The sequence below is a fragment of the Athene noctua genome, chromosome 5, assembly GCF_965140245.1.
Source record: "Athene noctua chromosome 5, bAthNoc1.hap1.1, whole genome shotgun sequence".
Lineage (NCBI taxonomy): Eukaryota > Metazoa > Chordata > Aves > Strigiformes > Strigidae > Athene > Athene noctua.
This window is the reverse complement of record NC_134041.1, coordinates 19,433,315-19,447,374: the sequence shown is the minus strand read 5'-3', so window position 1 is coordinate 19,447,374 and position 14,060 is coordinate 19,433,315. Positions and strand designations below refer to the sequence as shown.

At 37.7% G+C, this 14,060-nt stretch overlaps 1 protein-coding gene across 1 annotated transcript; it reads left to right on the top strand.

Moving 5' to 3' along the window:
- The first annotated feature begins 29 nt into the window (after positions 1-29).
- Positions 30-8,965, top strand: TMED5 (transmembrane p24 trafficking protein 5). Its single transcript, XM_074906578.1, has 4 exons — positions 30-265; positions 2,617-2,714; positions 3,447-3,630; positions 5,974-8,965. The coding sequence occupies exons 1-4, from the start codon at positions 74-76 to the stop codon at positions 6,190-6,192; spliced, it is 693 nt and encodes a 230-aa protein (XP_074762679.1). The 5' UTR covers positions 30-73; the 3' UTR covers positions 6,193-8,965.
- The last annotated feature ends 5,095 nt before the right edge of the window (positions 8,966-14,060 follow it).

Sequence of the window (14,060 nt, the reverse complement as noted above, 5' to 3'; positions counted from 1 at the left end):
GCCCGCGGAGGCCGGGCCCGCCCCGCCCCCTCGCTCTCTCCGCAACGGCGGGAGGGCGCCGCGCGCCGCCGGGATGGTGCCGTCGCCGTGGCCCCGGCTGCTGCTGCCGCTCGGGTGCTTCGCGCTGCTTCTGCAGCCGCTGCCCGGCGCCGCCGAGTTCAGCCCCTCCCTGGACAGCGACTTCACCTTCACGCTTCCCGCCGGCCGCAAGGAGTGCTTCTACCAGCCCATGCGCAAGGAGGCCTCGCTGGAGCTCGAGTACCAGGTCGGGCAGGGCGGCCGGCCCCGGGAGGGCGAGGGGCCTCCCCGCGGGGTGGTCCTGAGGGAGCCGGGCGGCCCCGCATCCCGCCGCGACGGCGTCGCTGCCGTCCCTGGGCCGTGGGCGGTGCCGGCCTCTTCGGCTGCCAGTTCCCTTTTACACCGGTGAGGTTCCGCCGGCGGCGGCACTGCCCGCCTCAGCTACAGACAGCTGCTTCCCGGGGGTTCCCTACCCAGGGCCGCGGCTGGAGCCGCCTCAGGGCGCTCCGCCAGCACGGCATTGCGAGCGGGCGGTGCGCGGAGGTCACAGGCATTCCGGAGCGCTTGCCCGAGCGGCGGCCCGGGTGGCGGCGGCAGGAGGCTGCCCGCCCGGCCCGCCGCGGTGCTGAGCTCTGCTGGCGCTGCGCAGCGCCCGCAGAGCCGCGCTGGAGCTACACGCTGTTAAAAGCTGTATCTTTGGGAGGAAAAAACCTAAATTTTTACAGCCTTTTTAAAATTGTTCTACCAGATTTATTTTTTTCCCTGAGATCTGAAGTTGCTATCTTTTAAAAGAGCAAAAATTAACAAAGTTAACGTCTGTGACCTTGTGTAGTAGCTCTAAAGCATAAGCAAGATTGTTGCTGATGCACAAAACCCTTACCTATCTTTGTGTTGATATTTAACACCTTTTATCTCAGTTATGAAAGTTTTCAGAAACAACCATCTTTAACTAGAAAAACTTTAAGGTCTTGATATCCTTGGGATAGAGTTGAGTTCCCAGGTATCTGTGGGAAAGATCTCCGCCGCCTTTTTTTTCTTTTCTTAAAATAAAAGACTTTTTTTCAGTAGAACAGGCATAGTGAGGGAAGCTACAGCGAATGTCTTCCCATCCTGCTACTGTGCCTCAGAATTGGCTGGGATCTGTCTCTCTCCCCTGCCCCCTTTTCCTCCCCTCTGTTTCCCAACTAGAATTACAAAGCTGAAATTCCTCATTACTTTCTAATTATTGCTACATGCAGAACTGAACACAAATGAAAGATTGAGGTGTCCTGTCCAAGCTTTGTTCAGAGCCCTAAGCAAAATAGCAGTGTATTTTGCACTGGCAAAGTAGGGATTTATTTTAATTATAATCAAAATAATTTTATTTTAGAAAAAGTGTGTATAACTATTTTTACTCAGACATAGATTTCTTAGCACTACTGCTGACTGTAAGGATTCATCTTTCTATTTGAATGTGTAGAAAAGGAGCTCTGTATGTCATTAGAAATAGATTTATTTTGTACTTAATTATCTTGAATTGTCAGCAGTTAAATGTAATATTTAATGTACGATGCAGGTCATTCTTCAAAGACATAACTATGCTGATACAAGGTTTTGTTTTGGGTGTTTAGATTATATCATAGCCCTAAAGGTGCATCACTATGTATGGTTTTTAATTTGATCAGCTGTTAGCTACTGATTTTCCTTGTCCTTTCTCTCTTTTTGGTAAGTCTCCAGCGTAAACTTTGCCCTCAATTTCAGCAGGAGCAGACTGCTGTACTTAAATAGCTTACTGGAAAACAAGCAGCAAAAAATTCCCCTACAATGGACCTAAGTAATGTCATAAAAATGATCCCACTCTGCCCCCTTATGTAGCTACTACCTTCCCTACGGAGAATTTTTACAACACAACAGATGTGGTGATAAGTCTGCAGCCATGTTACAGAGTTAAAGCAGCACAGTTTTGTGATGCTGTATGCACTTATTACACGCTTAGAAGGAACTGCAGGCATTTAGCTTCCTACCTTTGGGAAATGAGAGTGCTTTGGGAGAATTCAGACCTTAAATCTGCATCAAAAGGTGAGAAGGTCTGTGGTACAGCTTTGGCATAAGAAATGTAGTTGTGTCTTCTGCACTGTTAATTCACCCAGCAAAGAGGATGCTGCATAGACTGTATACTTGTCCAAATATATATGTGTATGTACATAAAAGTGGCAGACCTTTGTTGTAAAATTTTTACCACTGAACTAGGGCTGGTACTTCACCATTGATGAGGGCTGCCATAGTAGTGCTAGATTTAGCCATCTGCTGGTATTTGTACAGGTTGGCTAACCCTGCCTGTTGACAAAATTACACACATTCTTAAAAACAATTAGGGAAAGGCTCGGTATAAACCTAGCCTAGCATAATTAGATCATATTTAGTTTAAGATTTGAAATGGCTAAAATGCTTTTGGGTTAAGCCAGTTTTTAATCTAATTAACATGGTGTGAACTCATGGCCAGATTCAACTTTAAGATTCTTTTTATGTTGGTTCCCTTACCTAAAAATAATTGCCTTCCCTAAAAATGTTGCCATCCAGAATGCCACTGGTTGAAGGTTGGGTTTTTTTGTTTCACAGGTTCTAGATGGAGCAGGATTAGATGTTGATTTTCATCTGCTGTCTCCAAAAGGTGAAACTCTAGTTTTTGATGAAAGAAAATCAGATGGAGTACATACGTAAGTTTAAAATCTTCAAACTTAAGAAGTGTTCCATAAAGTACTTTTATTGTAGTTAAATTTGTAAAGAAAACAGAAAGGTTGAGTATTTTGTATTCCTTGGTATTACTTAAAAGACTTTTAATAGGACAGTTTTAAGAGTCTTTTAAGACTCTTAAAAGACTTTCTAATAGGACAGTTTGAGAATACTAATTACCTTTTTATAAACACTGAATGCTTTTTACATGGATCTTATCATGAAGTGAAGGATATTTTTGTTTTAATGATAGCTGTTAATGGTCAGTGAACAAAACTAACTGTTGTGGAGTTGGAAAAGATCTCCACATCTGATATCAAAAGATCTTGTCAGTCATGTAAATACACTGAAAAGTCTCCTATTTTTCTAGTCCATTTATCAAAATATGTAGTAATTACTGTAATTTTACTATAAGAATCCTACTCATATTACAGCTTTTTTGTAATGATTAACCATGATTCAAAATGCCAATAATGGAACATGGAAGTAAGCTGCTGATTTTGTCATTTTAAGCCTTAAGAGTCAGTGGGGTTGTTTTGCTGTGACTTGTGCAATGTGTCTTTAGAGTTCTTGTTTTTATATAAAAAGTATATTTGGTTATTTCTAAGTGCATGATTGTCAGTCTTAAAGAGGAATATTTTCCTATAAAAACTCACTTTTTGAGAACCAGCACAAAAACTGTAGTTAGTTTAATGACATTTTCCTTATATACACAGAGTAGAAACAGAAGATGGGGATTACATGTTCTGCTTTGACAACACATTCAGTACCATTTCTGAAAAGGTGATTTTCTTTGAACTGATCCTGGACAATATGGGAGAAGACGGACAAGATCAGGAAGACTGGAAGAAGTATGTTACAGGCACAGATCTCCTAGATATGAAATTGGAAGACATTCTGGTTAGTACTTGATCTTTAATTCCTTTCAGTGTAAGAACATTTGGAAAAAACATCACTGTCATTTAGCCATTCTGCCTTAGTCTGGTGTATCATCCTGGAAACTATACCAGTTTCATATATTGCTTCCACACAGACACTTGAGAATATTTTTAGAATAGACCCTTAATCAGCAAGAAAAAAACCACCTAGCTCTCAAAGTCACCATTTCCAATACCTCTTGCTTCCTACTGCAAAAATGGGACATTTTCCCTAGCAGCAATGAAATGAATATTTATAGTATTAAAGTATTGCTTAATCCTAATGATGTAGTTGGAATCACTGCATTGATTTTTAACAATTGAAAATGAAGTAGTGCGTTAGCCTCTTCTTCCCATCTTTGCAGAAGTGCCCCAAGCAGTATATGGATTAATATTTCTGTCTTCAGTAACTTATATATTATTCTCTTGGTTTTTTTCCCAAAGGAACTTTAGTTAGAACTTTTCTTACTAATAAAGAGGACAGGAGTTAATCTGTACTACACTGCAGGTTCACCTTTGCAGACATTCTATGAATGGTAATGTTTCCTTAAACTGTACGCTGACCCTGTTTGATGCAGGATGAAGGCCACCACCAAGTCAAACCTTTTATTCCCTTTGATGATCACTAAATGTTGAAATTACTCTAGAAATAGAATAGTCCTGTACTGTCCTTAGTGCTTGCTATGATGCAATAAGCCACTGTTTGTTTGCTCATAGCTACAGACAACAGGTATCTCAAAATGAAACCAACATCCACAAACACTGAATACACTGGTGTAGAGAATGACATTGTTTGTACGTATTCTATTTATTGTAATAAAATCCAGATTCTTAAACAACAAAACAAACTTCATGTTTAAGATAGGTATACAGTACACTTCTAAATAGTTAAAACCAAACACAGAATCTGAAAAGCTGGCCCTATCTTCTTTAAAATTAGCAAGCAAGACAATTAGAAAAAACAAAATTTATAGGGGAAATTGTGAAGAAAATCCCTCTCTTGCTAATTACAAGCAATACTTGAATAGATATGATAGCTACTTGTGTATATACACTAGTATCTCTTCCAAAAGGAAAAGAAATGGCAGAGCTTGTCTTTGAGAGCCTTGCAGATCTTATGAAGTAGGTAATTTTTGTAAAGTTAACATTAGTATTCGATGCCAGTTTACTTTGTCAAGTTATCACTTTACTTGCAAGTTCTGTGAGGACTTACAATAAATACTTAAGTAGTTTAAGTTTTTTAAGACAACACAGTTGCTGGGGAAAATGGGGGATTTTCTTATTTTTAAAGCTCTTATATAGTGTTGATTTTTCAATTGTGTAACACGTGAACTTTATTATCATAAAATAGCTCTTTTGAAATACTTGTTAAATGTGCAACAGAGAAAAATGTCCATGCAGAAAATGTTACTGCAAATGGTTTTAAAAAAAAATATTTTCTAGGCTCCTATCACTGCACATTTTAATTTTCTCACTAAGTAAGTTACTTCAGGAACCCATAATTATATCAAGAAATATACCAAGAGCATAAATCAGCACTTCATTAAATCAGCTTTTAGGTTGTGACTATATATAATGTTGTGGATGAAACTTTAACAGATGATAGGACTAGGTGTTTATTTCATAAATGCAGAATAAGGAACGAATCTTGAGCTGCTGTTACTATGGCAAGAGTGTCCATGTACTTCCTCTGGTTCTCTCTGTAGTACCTCCAGTTGTCCTACTCACAACTTATTGTCAACATTCTGCTTTAGTATCCAAGCTGAAGCAGCAGTTTATAGCTACTACAGGGAAAGCATAAGAAGATGAGAATATAATATTACTGTACTTTTCTTTTGCTACAGCTACAGTTCTGATGGTAGCTGGCATTAAAAAATTACTTAATTTGATTATGCAGCAGAAAAAAAACCTGCATTTGTCTGCTAGTACATAATTTTTGTTTTGAGACTAGTTCTGCACAGATCACTGCTTTACTTGTCTGAATACCTGGAATCAATGTTCACCAAAATACACTGAGTATTAAAAAACTGATTTTAGATTGGATTTCTCTCTCACCTCCCTAGCCTGTAAAAGGGAAAAACCAAATTACTGTAAAACCTTAATACTATATTAAATTAAGCCTTTTTAGGTGGTGCACAATAAACAAAACTAGACAAATTAATGAAAACTGTGGTGAGCTATATATTTTAAAGTGAAATTAATTGTCTACTTGGCAAGACATTAAATTATAGGTGCTATGAACTATCAATATTTTGTATGTGTTGCAAGTACAAGTGTTAATTCAGGTGTTCTTTTTTCTTTTAAAAAAACTCTTGTTACTTACCAGGAATCCATCAACAGTGTCAAAGCCAGATTAAGTAAAAGCGTCCAGATTCAGACCCTGCTCAGAGCGTTTGAGGCTCGTGACCGAAATATACAAGAAAGCAACTTTGACAGAGTGAATTTCTGGTCCATGGTCAACTTGGGAGTAATGGTGGTAGTATCAGCTGTTCAGGTTTACATGCTGAAAAGTCTCTTTGAAGATAAGAGGAAAAGTAGAACTTAATATTCAGTATGATCGTAACAATGTAACAGGTATGAGGGGAGAGGGGGAGCAATAACCTCTTACAGTAAAGAGAACAAAAGGAAACATGACCCTACAGATTCTTTCGAAGAGGCACTAGACATCAGGTTTTCAATTAATGTTGGGCTTTTTGATTGTTTTGTGGTGATGGTGGTCTTGTTTGTTTAACATGAATGGAATACCTTGCCCCAAGCTCTTCCATTTTTGCAAGTGCTACTAACAATATTTTTTTGTACTTGTAGCATTTGTTAATGATTGTTAATGACTAACATGCATAGTGCAGAGGATGTTTGGCGCATATGCAAAGTAATGTTAATACTGTCACTTTTTTCATGTTCATATAAAACTTGAAATGGTAACTTTGACATGGGTTAATTTGCTGTTAAACATTGAATTTACATATGTGCCTAAGTGTTTACAGGATTGAGTCCCAGAGGGGTAGTTTGTAGTACTGTCATTTATTTTCAAAGTTACATGGTTTTAAAAATCCTCAGCTTCTGTTGTACAGCATCACAGAGAAACACTGGGCTAACATTGTGAGAACAAGATGAGAACTTTTTATATACAGATGACTAACATCAGCACTTTAGAAAGGTACCATCAATGTGAAATTGAGTCAGTGTTGAAAAGAATTGAAGAAAATAATTGCTATTCCTATTTGTAAGTCTTTGTTCTACAGTTGTACAGCCCCATTTTCCTTTTCGGATGTTACATGAGATTCAAGTGACTATGATATACAAACAAATGCACATAGACCTTGAAGTACAGTTTGCAGAGTCTTAGTTACTGTAATAGAAAATTTTTAAGTCATTTCTCATTCTTTCCCTTTAATAAGGGCGTGGTCACAGTATATGAAAACTCAATATAAATTTTTGTAGTCTCAATCTCTCTTATTTGCCAATTTATTTTTTATTAGTTTTTGTCTACTACATCTAGGAATAATGTAGCCGCTAACATAATGACTTACACAGGCATGAAAAACCAAAGCTGTTAACCTAAACTATCCCTTTTTGCACATCCTCACAAGTCTTGTAGGAACTGAGTCTACTTACACAGCTATGAGCATTGTTTCTGTATCTAGGTGTTTATACGACTAAGGCATGAAATTACATGAGCAGTAAGTACAGGCTTCAAATTTTACGATTAACTGAATATGTAATATCACTTAACTAAGGCAAAGGGATCCTCAAATGAGTAATTTATCATTTCTACATGAAGTGGCTTTTAATAGCGGAGTGAGGGTGTGGAGAATTTTTGCCAAAACCACTGCTATATGAGAACTAACTTTTTTTAATTGTTCAAAGCTAGTCTTTTTTACAATGTGCCAAGTCACTGAAATTTCCTGTATAAATGTGTTAACTACATTTTGTCAAGTGTTTAAAAACCCTTTCTTTAAAAGTGTTTTTAAAAAAGCCTATGTATTAGTGTTCTGCCTGTTGCTGGGTCATCTGGGTATGAAAAGCAGAATTGCAACTTCGAGACTTTGTTTAAAAATTATTTTATAGTGATAAAACAGGGTCAATAGATGCATGAAGAAACACTTTGTTCAAATGAAGCAGATGCTAGCAAGGGCTACAGTACATAGGAACAGCACTTCAACTTCAGACAATGGGACCTAGCAATAATATTTCTAAATAGCTTTTATAAGCAAAAGTATTATACCTTACAGAATTTGTTATAAAGGGCTCCAAAGGCTGTTGAGCTACTTTCTTTCTGCAAAGCTGTGTCAAAAATTGTTTCCCTTTAGGGTTCTGCATGTTTTTCCACCTGATGCTTTCTATTCTAAACTGCCTGAAATTAGAAAGCTTATTTCTGTGATCAGGACCAAGTCTAGGAAAAATTAATTCTTTCTGCTAGAGTGGCAAATAATATTTTTCTGCCATTTCCCTGTACATCTCCCAGTACCAACATACCATGTATCTACATAAAGGCATAAGCCAAAGTTCAGTGAAGTCAACTTCCAAGGTTTTGATCATGTCCCTCAGGACAGGCAAATAAGATTCCTAGGGCTCTGCCCCTTCTGCTGGAAGAAGAGATCCATTTTCCCTTGCGTCACCATGAGTGGGATGCTACAAACCATCTGCAGAATGCTGAACCAGCTCTGTGAAGCTGTGACTAAAACATCTACCTCTTAAAGTTACTAAGATTCTAGATTTCAGCTTAGGCTTCCTACAGATGAGCTCTGCCAAGTTTTGCAAGGGCACCTTGGAGGATTACCTTCCCCAGCTGCTCTACTGTGCCCCTCTGACAGTGGTTATACATCCAAGTGGCAAAACAGTATTGTGTATGAGCTTAAGCTGCTCATGAATGCAGACTTCTCTCAAAGACACAAGAATGTACTGCACCAGTTTCTTCAATTACAAATAGCAGTCTCTGGTAGAAGGAAAATAACACAAATGTCAGCAGAGTTCATATGGAAGAAATTACTATTTTGCAACTAAGACCTCTATTTTCTCTCCATTCAAGGTTCATTATAGAAAAGAAAAGAGGGAATAACTGTAAAGGTAATTGCGCTTTACTTTGGCAGCTGGAATGTTTATCATAGGTGAAGGATTTGGCATTTAAACTTGCAGATAAATTTTCATTTGGATTTTGAAGAGTAGATTGCTTTTGATTATGTAAGATTTACAAAGAAGAATATAAATATAAATTTTTTTCTTAAGGGATTTTTTTATTCAGAATTAAATGTTTTAAGACTTGCAGATGTTGAATAAAATTATGCAACAGATTTTCAATAAATGAAGTTTAAACCTGTGTTTGTGTTTTTCCATTTCATAAGGGAAGAATGCTTTACCTATGAATGCTACGAAAGATCAGGGATACTAAGCTAACAAGAACCTTGTTTCTAGTAATGCAGCTTTTTCATTTCTTCCTTATGCAGTGTTCAAATTCTGTTCTTATTCACTGTAACTCAAAATCAACTTTATCAATGCAGATTACTTAAGATTTAGACATGTGTCAGATCAGAATGACACCAACCTCTGTAACTTCAAAACTAATATTTTACGTTATCAGATGCATGTCAGGTATGAGCCTTTTATTTTTTTCTGTATTTGCACCTTAGTTCTTATATTCCACATTGCACCTCCAATTTATTATACACATGCACAGAACAGGATAGCTTCTAGTTATGCAGACAGTAAGGTTCAGAGCAATTCCAAGATTAGTAGGTATTTTCTTGTGCAAAATTACAGTAGAGGTCAGTAACACTACTGAGACTAGTTAACTAATGTCTTCAAAGCAAGAGACACTAAGGCCAGCCTAAATCAAAATAGCTTAGTATTAAATTATTTGTCTAGTTGAGGGTTACCTGTTAGTAACTAAACCAGGTCCCAAGCTTCTCCCCTCAAAATAAAAAAAAAAAGTGAGAGAAAATATCCCAAAGAGCAGATTACAGGAATTTGTAAACTTGTGGTACCACAAATTGCAACAAATTGACACTTGAACTCAAAGAAGTTTACTGCTCTAACCCAGTGGCCGTTTGTCCTCATCAACCCTCTTCAAAACAGGGTTTACAGAAGGTACTTTGTTTTGATAGTGTTCTAACTTGTGTGCATGTTTGTGTTATGTACTGCTGTAAATGGGAAACAAGTCACAAATTCATTTTTTAAATTCTTCTCATAGTTTTATTTTTTAGCAGCAAAATTCAGCTGACATCATCTGATGATCTGTTGAGTGCTGCCATTAATTTTTATATTTTCCTCTAAAGAAACAATTTATGTTGCAATATAAATACTTTAATTTCTGATTAGGCAGTCAACATTAAAAATTAACACCTAGGGAAAAATAAGGAAAACTGGAAAGTAGCATCACAAAATAACTGTAGCAATTAAAGCTCCCATAATATAAACTAGAGTTATTAATATGTAATAATTTTGCATTATTAAGAGAATACGCAAGATCCTGAGACTAAAAGCTCAAAGTTTTGGAGGAGCTTTTTCAGCTTAATCAAGTAATACACATGACAAATCCAAGCTTGTTTACCATAAGACTCCTGAGAAACCTGGGCCTGTGCGGAAGCCTGCTAACCACATTGTTCAAATAATGAAACACGAACTTCCTTTTTGCACTGTGTTTTGAACTGATGAACTAGATATCATACAACACTAAGGTACACTGTTATGGTGCCAGATTGTGCAGTTAATGGTAGAAGTTACAGTGGTTTGACTTGGAAGGATACAACAGTGAAAACTATCAAAAGCCATTTTGGACAAAGACATCAGAAAATGTGCCTTTTCCTGGTTTCTCGAAGTGTGCACCATGAGAAATGACACCTTCTGCCTTAACATCTTCCTATGTACAACACAACATCCTTCTACCTTGGGCTGGCACAGGTCCATTTCATCTCACCACAGTGCAGTGCTTCCTTAACTCCACTCGTCAGGTTGCAGAACTTCTCAGTCTGACCATGTAGGTATGGTGGTAAGACTATGTTGTTAAAAAACTACCAGCCACAGAAAGTACTTTTCTCTCTCCACCCACTCCACCCCACCCCCAGTATTTTTAAAATAGATACTTACATAGCAATCTATCCTAGAGACTTGTTATCCCCAAGTTAGTCAAGACAGCCTGGAACTAAGTAGATTGAACTACATCTGATGTCTTCAAACACAAACAGTTCCTGTGCCCTCCCTAGTTTCAAATAACAATCCTCCTTGAGACTGTTCTGTTTAAGAACATACCAACTTCCGGTGCAGACAGGAGACAAACAACTCGGTTAACATTGAGAAATGGCTTCTGTGAAGCCCTTCCTTTTCTATGCTTCCCCCTGCTCCAGTAGTACCCTATCACCAAAACTCACTCTTCATAAAGAAGGAATGCTTGTACAGAGAAAAACACAATTATTGCAGAGCAGATCAAAAGCTATACACACCTTATTGTTTGATTTTGTTTTCAAAATCAACCATTTACTTAAGGTAGCTGTCGATTTTTAATCACAGATAAAGATAATAGTAGTAAAAATAATAAAAGAAGAAACTAGTAGTAGTAAGCACACGTACACTGCTGGAGTTTCACCAGAAGCATATGAACTACATCATCTCCCATGATCTCAATTGCTATAGTTGAGGACAGTAAATGAGACTTGGAGCCCTTACAACTCAGAAGTCCCTTTCTTCCCCTAGTGTGTACTAAATTTCTGGAAACAAGATACCCTCCTTCGCTCTCCATCTGCTACCTGCCAAATTAGAATACAGGTGTAAGGAAAGCATACAGTTACTAAGAGAAAAGTTCTAAAAGCATGTATCTGTAGTCTTGTTATCTTTATGTCATTATGTTAAAAGGACCTGACATTAACCATCTAATTAAGGTAATTTTGCTATTATGCTGGAGTATTTCAGAGTGGTAAAAATCAATTGGAGTCAAGTAAAAAAAAAAAAAACACATGACTGTCCAGACAAAAAGCTTCTGCCTGTTCAGTAATCCAAGTTCCAAAAAATCAGTGAGAAGACTCTTGATTACTTTCTCTGGAAAGACAGGAAAAGGGTAGAACCACCACCATGACTCCAAAGCCCTGAGCATGCTTCAGCCATTGCTCACTTACGGCGCCTCTCCTGAAATCATTCTTCTCAGTCACTCCTCCCCCACAGGATGACACCACAAGACTGGGAAGAAAGAAACAGGCTCAGGCACCAAGTTGCCAAACAGATAGTAGTTCCCATTCTGAAGCTTCAGCACTTACCTCTGAAGGACTGGGGCAGGTGAGCATCTACAATACCTGAGCTCATTACCACAAGCAGAGAAGAAAAAGCATGGGAGGAAAGAAGGCAAGGACAGAATTAGGATATTTTTTCTATGGTTTTGGGGGGTTTTTTGCAGTCCATGAAAGGCTGTCTTTTTAATAAGCACTTCACAGCCCACATAGACTTCCTTGAAAATAAACTCTTGTAATTAAATACATTTAAATTGCTTCTCATTGTATTTCTCAGACTTATGTATTTCTATACATAATTATACATATATTTATAAATACATGCTTTTCTGCAACAAGCCAGTTAGCCTCCCTAGTCCATTTGTCAGAAAGGACAGTTCCAAGTGTGGATTTTGTACTAAAAGCACCACTTTCCCTAACCAAGGAACTTTGCATTTTTATTCATCAATTCTTAGTTCTACTCTTTCCCTTTTTAGGCTCAACTTTTCCTTCCACTACCACTACAAAACCTTTCTAATTGTTCATTCATTACTTCCCTTAATTTCTAGCCATTGTTGATAACCTCTAGAATTTTACTATTTTAGTGCTTTCCAATCTCTTCTATCATGCAATCAATTTGTTGTTACGAATACCAAGCAGGTGAAAAAACACAAAGCAAGCAACCTTAGTGACGTTCACAAGAGAGAAGTATGTATGTAGCAAAGCAATAACTATGACATTGGATGATGACACGAGTGAATGCAAGAAAAGCAAGTTTTGTGAGTACTCATTAGGGATTAGAGCACAAATGAAGTACTTTGAAACGGTGCTTACAGAGAACAAACTATTTAGAGCAAGATAGCACTATTAATTAGCTTCTTGCTATGAAGCAGGTTTTGAAGCAAATGAGCTTATTAGAGTAAGACTGCAGATGTTAAGATTGCAAGTTAATGCTACCACACTGGTCATTAAGTAAACAGAACACTAGGAAACCAAAACCACATGGAAGTCAATCAGTGCCAAACACAAAATAGCTAATAATGGGAAGAGAACAGAATATTGTCAAATTCAGAAGCGAGAAACACCAATTATAACAAGTGAAGAAATACACACTGGTGAAATAATGTCAGTGAACAGATTAGGAGAAAGATGATATGCAAAGAGCTGTACGAGCTACAGCTGTATTTGAAGAACTAGTATCAGCAAGGCGAAATATTTTGGTATCAATGAAAACCAGCAACTGCTGATGTTACAGTATATGGATCTCAATGCTGGAACATGAAAAAATCTGATAAAAAAAATAGCAGAGATGAGCTAGCTAAGAGGAACATTAAAGAGATTCAGAAATGCAAAACAAATGAAAACATCATGACAATATAAAAAACTACTGTTTAATTGTTGCTAAACGATAGAAGTGAAAGACTGAGCTTGGAATTCAATGCTTTTGCCAGTCTCAGACTGCGCACAACTATTTGCACTTGTATTTTGCTTTTGTTTCTGTTTTTCTGCATTAGCTTTTCTAGAAGATGCTAATTCCCCTTTCAACTTTCTTCAGGGACTCCAAAGGAGTCTCTTTTCCTCCATCTTTCTCTTTATACCTCACCTATAGACAATCTGATTAACCAAAAAATAAAAAAAGCACAACACAGTAACTCTTCTATAAACTTTAGGTTGACAACTCGGATTTTTGGTTTTTTACTCACAAATTACATTTTTCTGACCAAACTAGGATCTCGGATCTGGCACCTCCACATGAGCGTTTAGCCATCAGCTTATGTTTAGCACCAACCAAACACAACTCACCATCATAAACCCTTTTCTCAATTCCTAGAAAATATAATTTTCTGCCATCATACCCTTAACTGCAAGTGTTACTTTTCATTCAGGCAGATATGAGGGAACTAGAGAAGTAACGCAGCTTAAATGCCTGAAAATGTTACCTGGATAGCATTTGCAAGATTCCTCCTCTTCCCTCAGTGCACAGAACTGATGCTCCTGTCCAGTTCATCCTTACCACTACGTTCTGACTATTGCTCTGTCTCCAGCCTTGGCATGTTCCATTTCAATCCATCAATTTCCTTTCGAAATATAACACTAAAGATCACTTCAGTAAGATGTTCCAAAAACATGCCCATTTTTCTGTTTATCAACTTATCTTCCCACACACACACACACTCCCTAGACAAACTGCTTGTCTTCACCTTTAAGGCCTTTTTTTGGT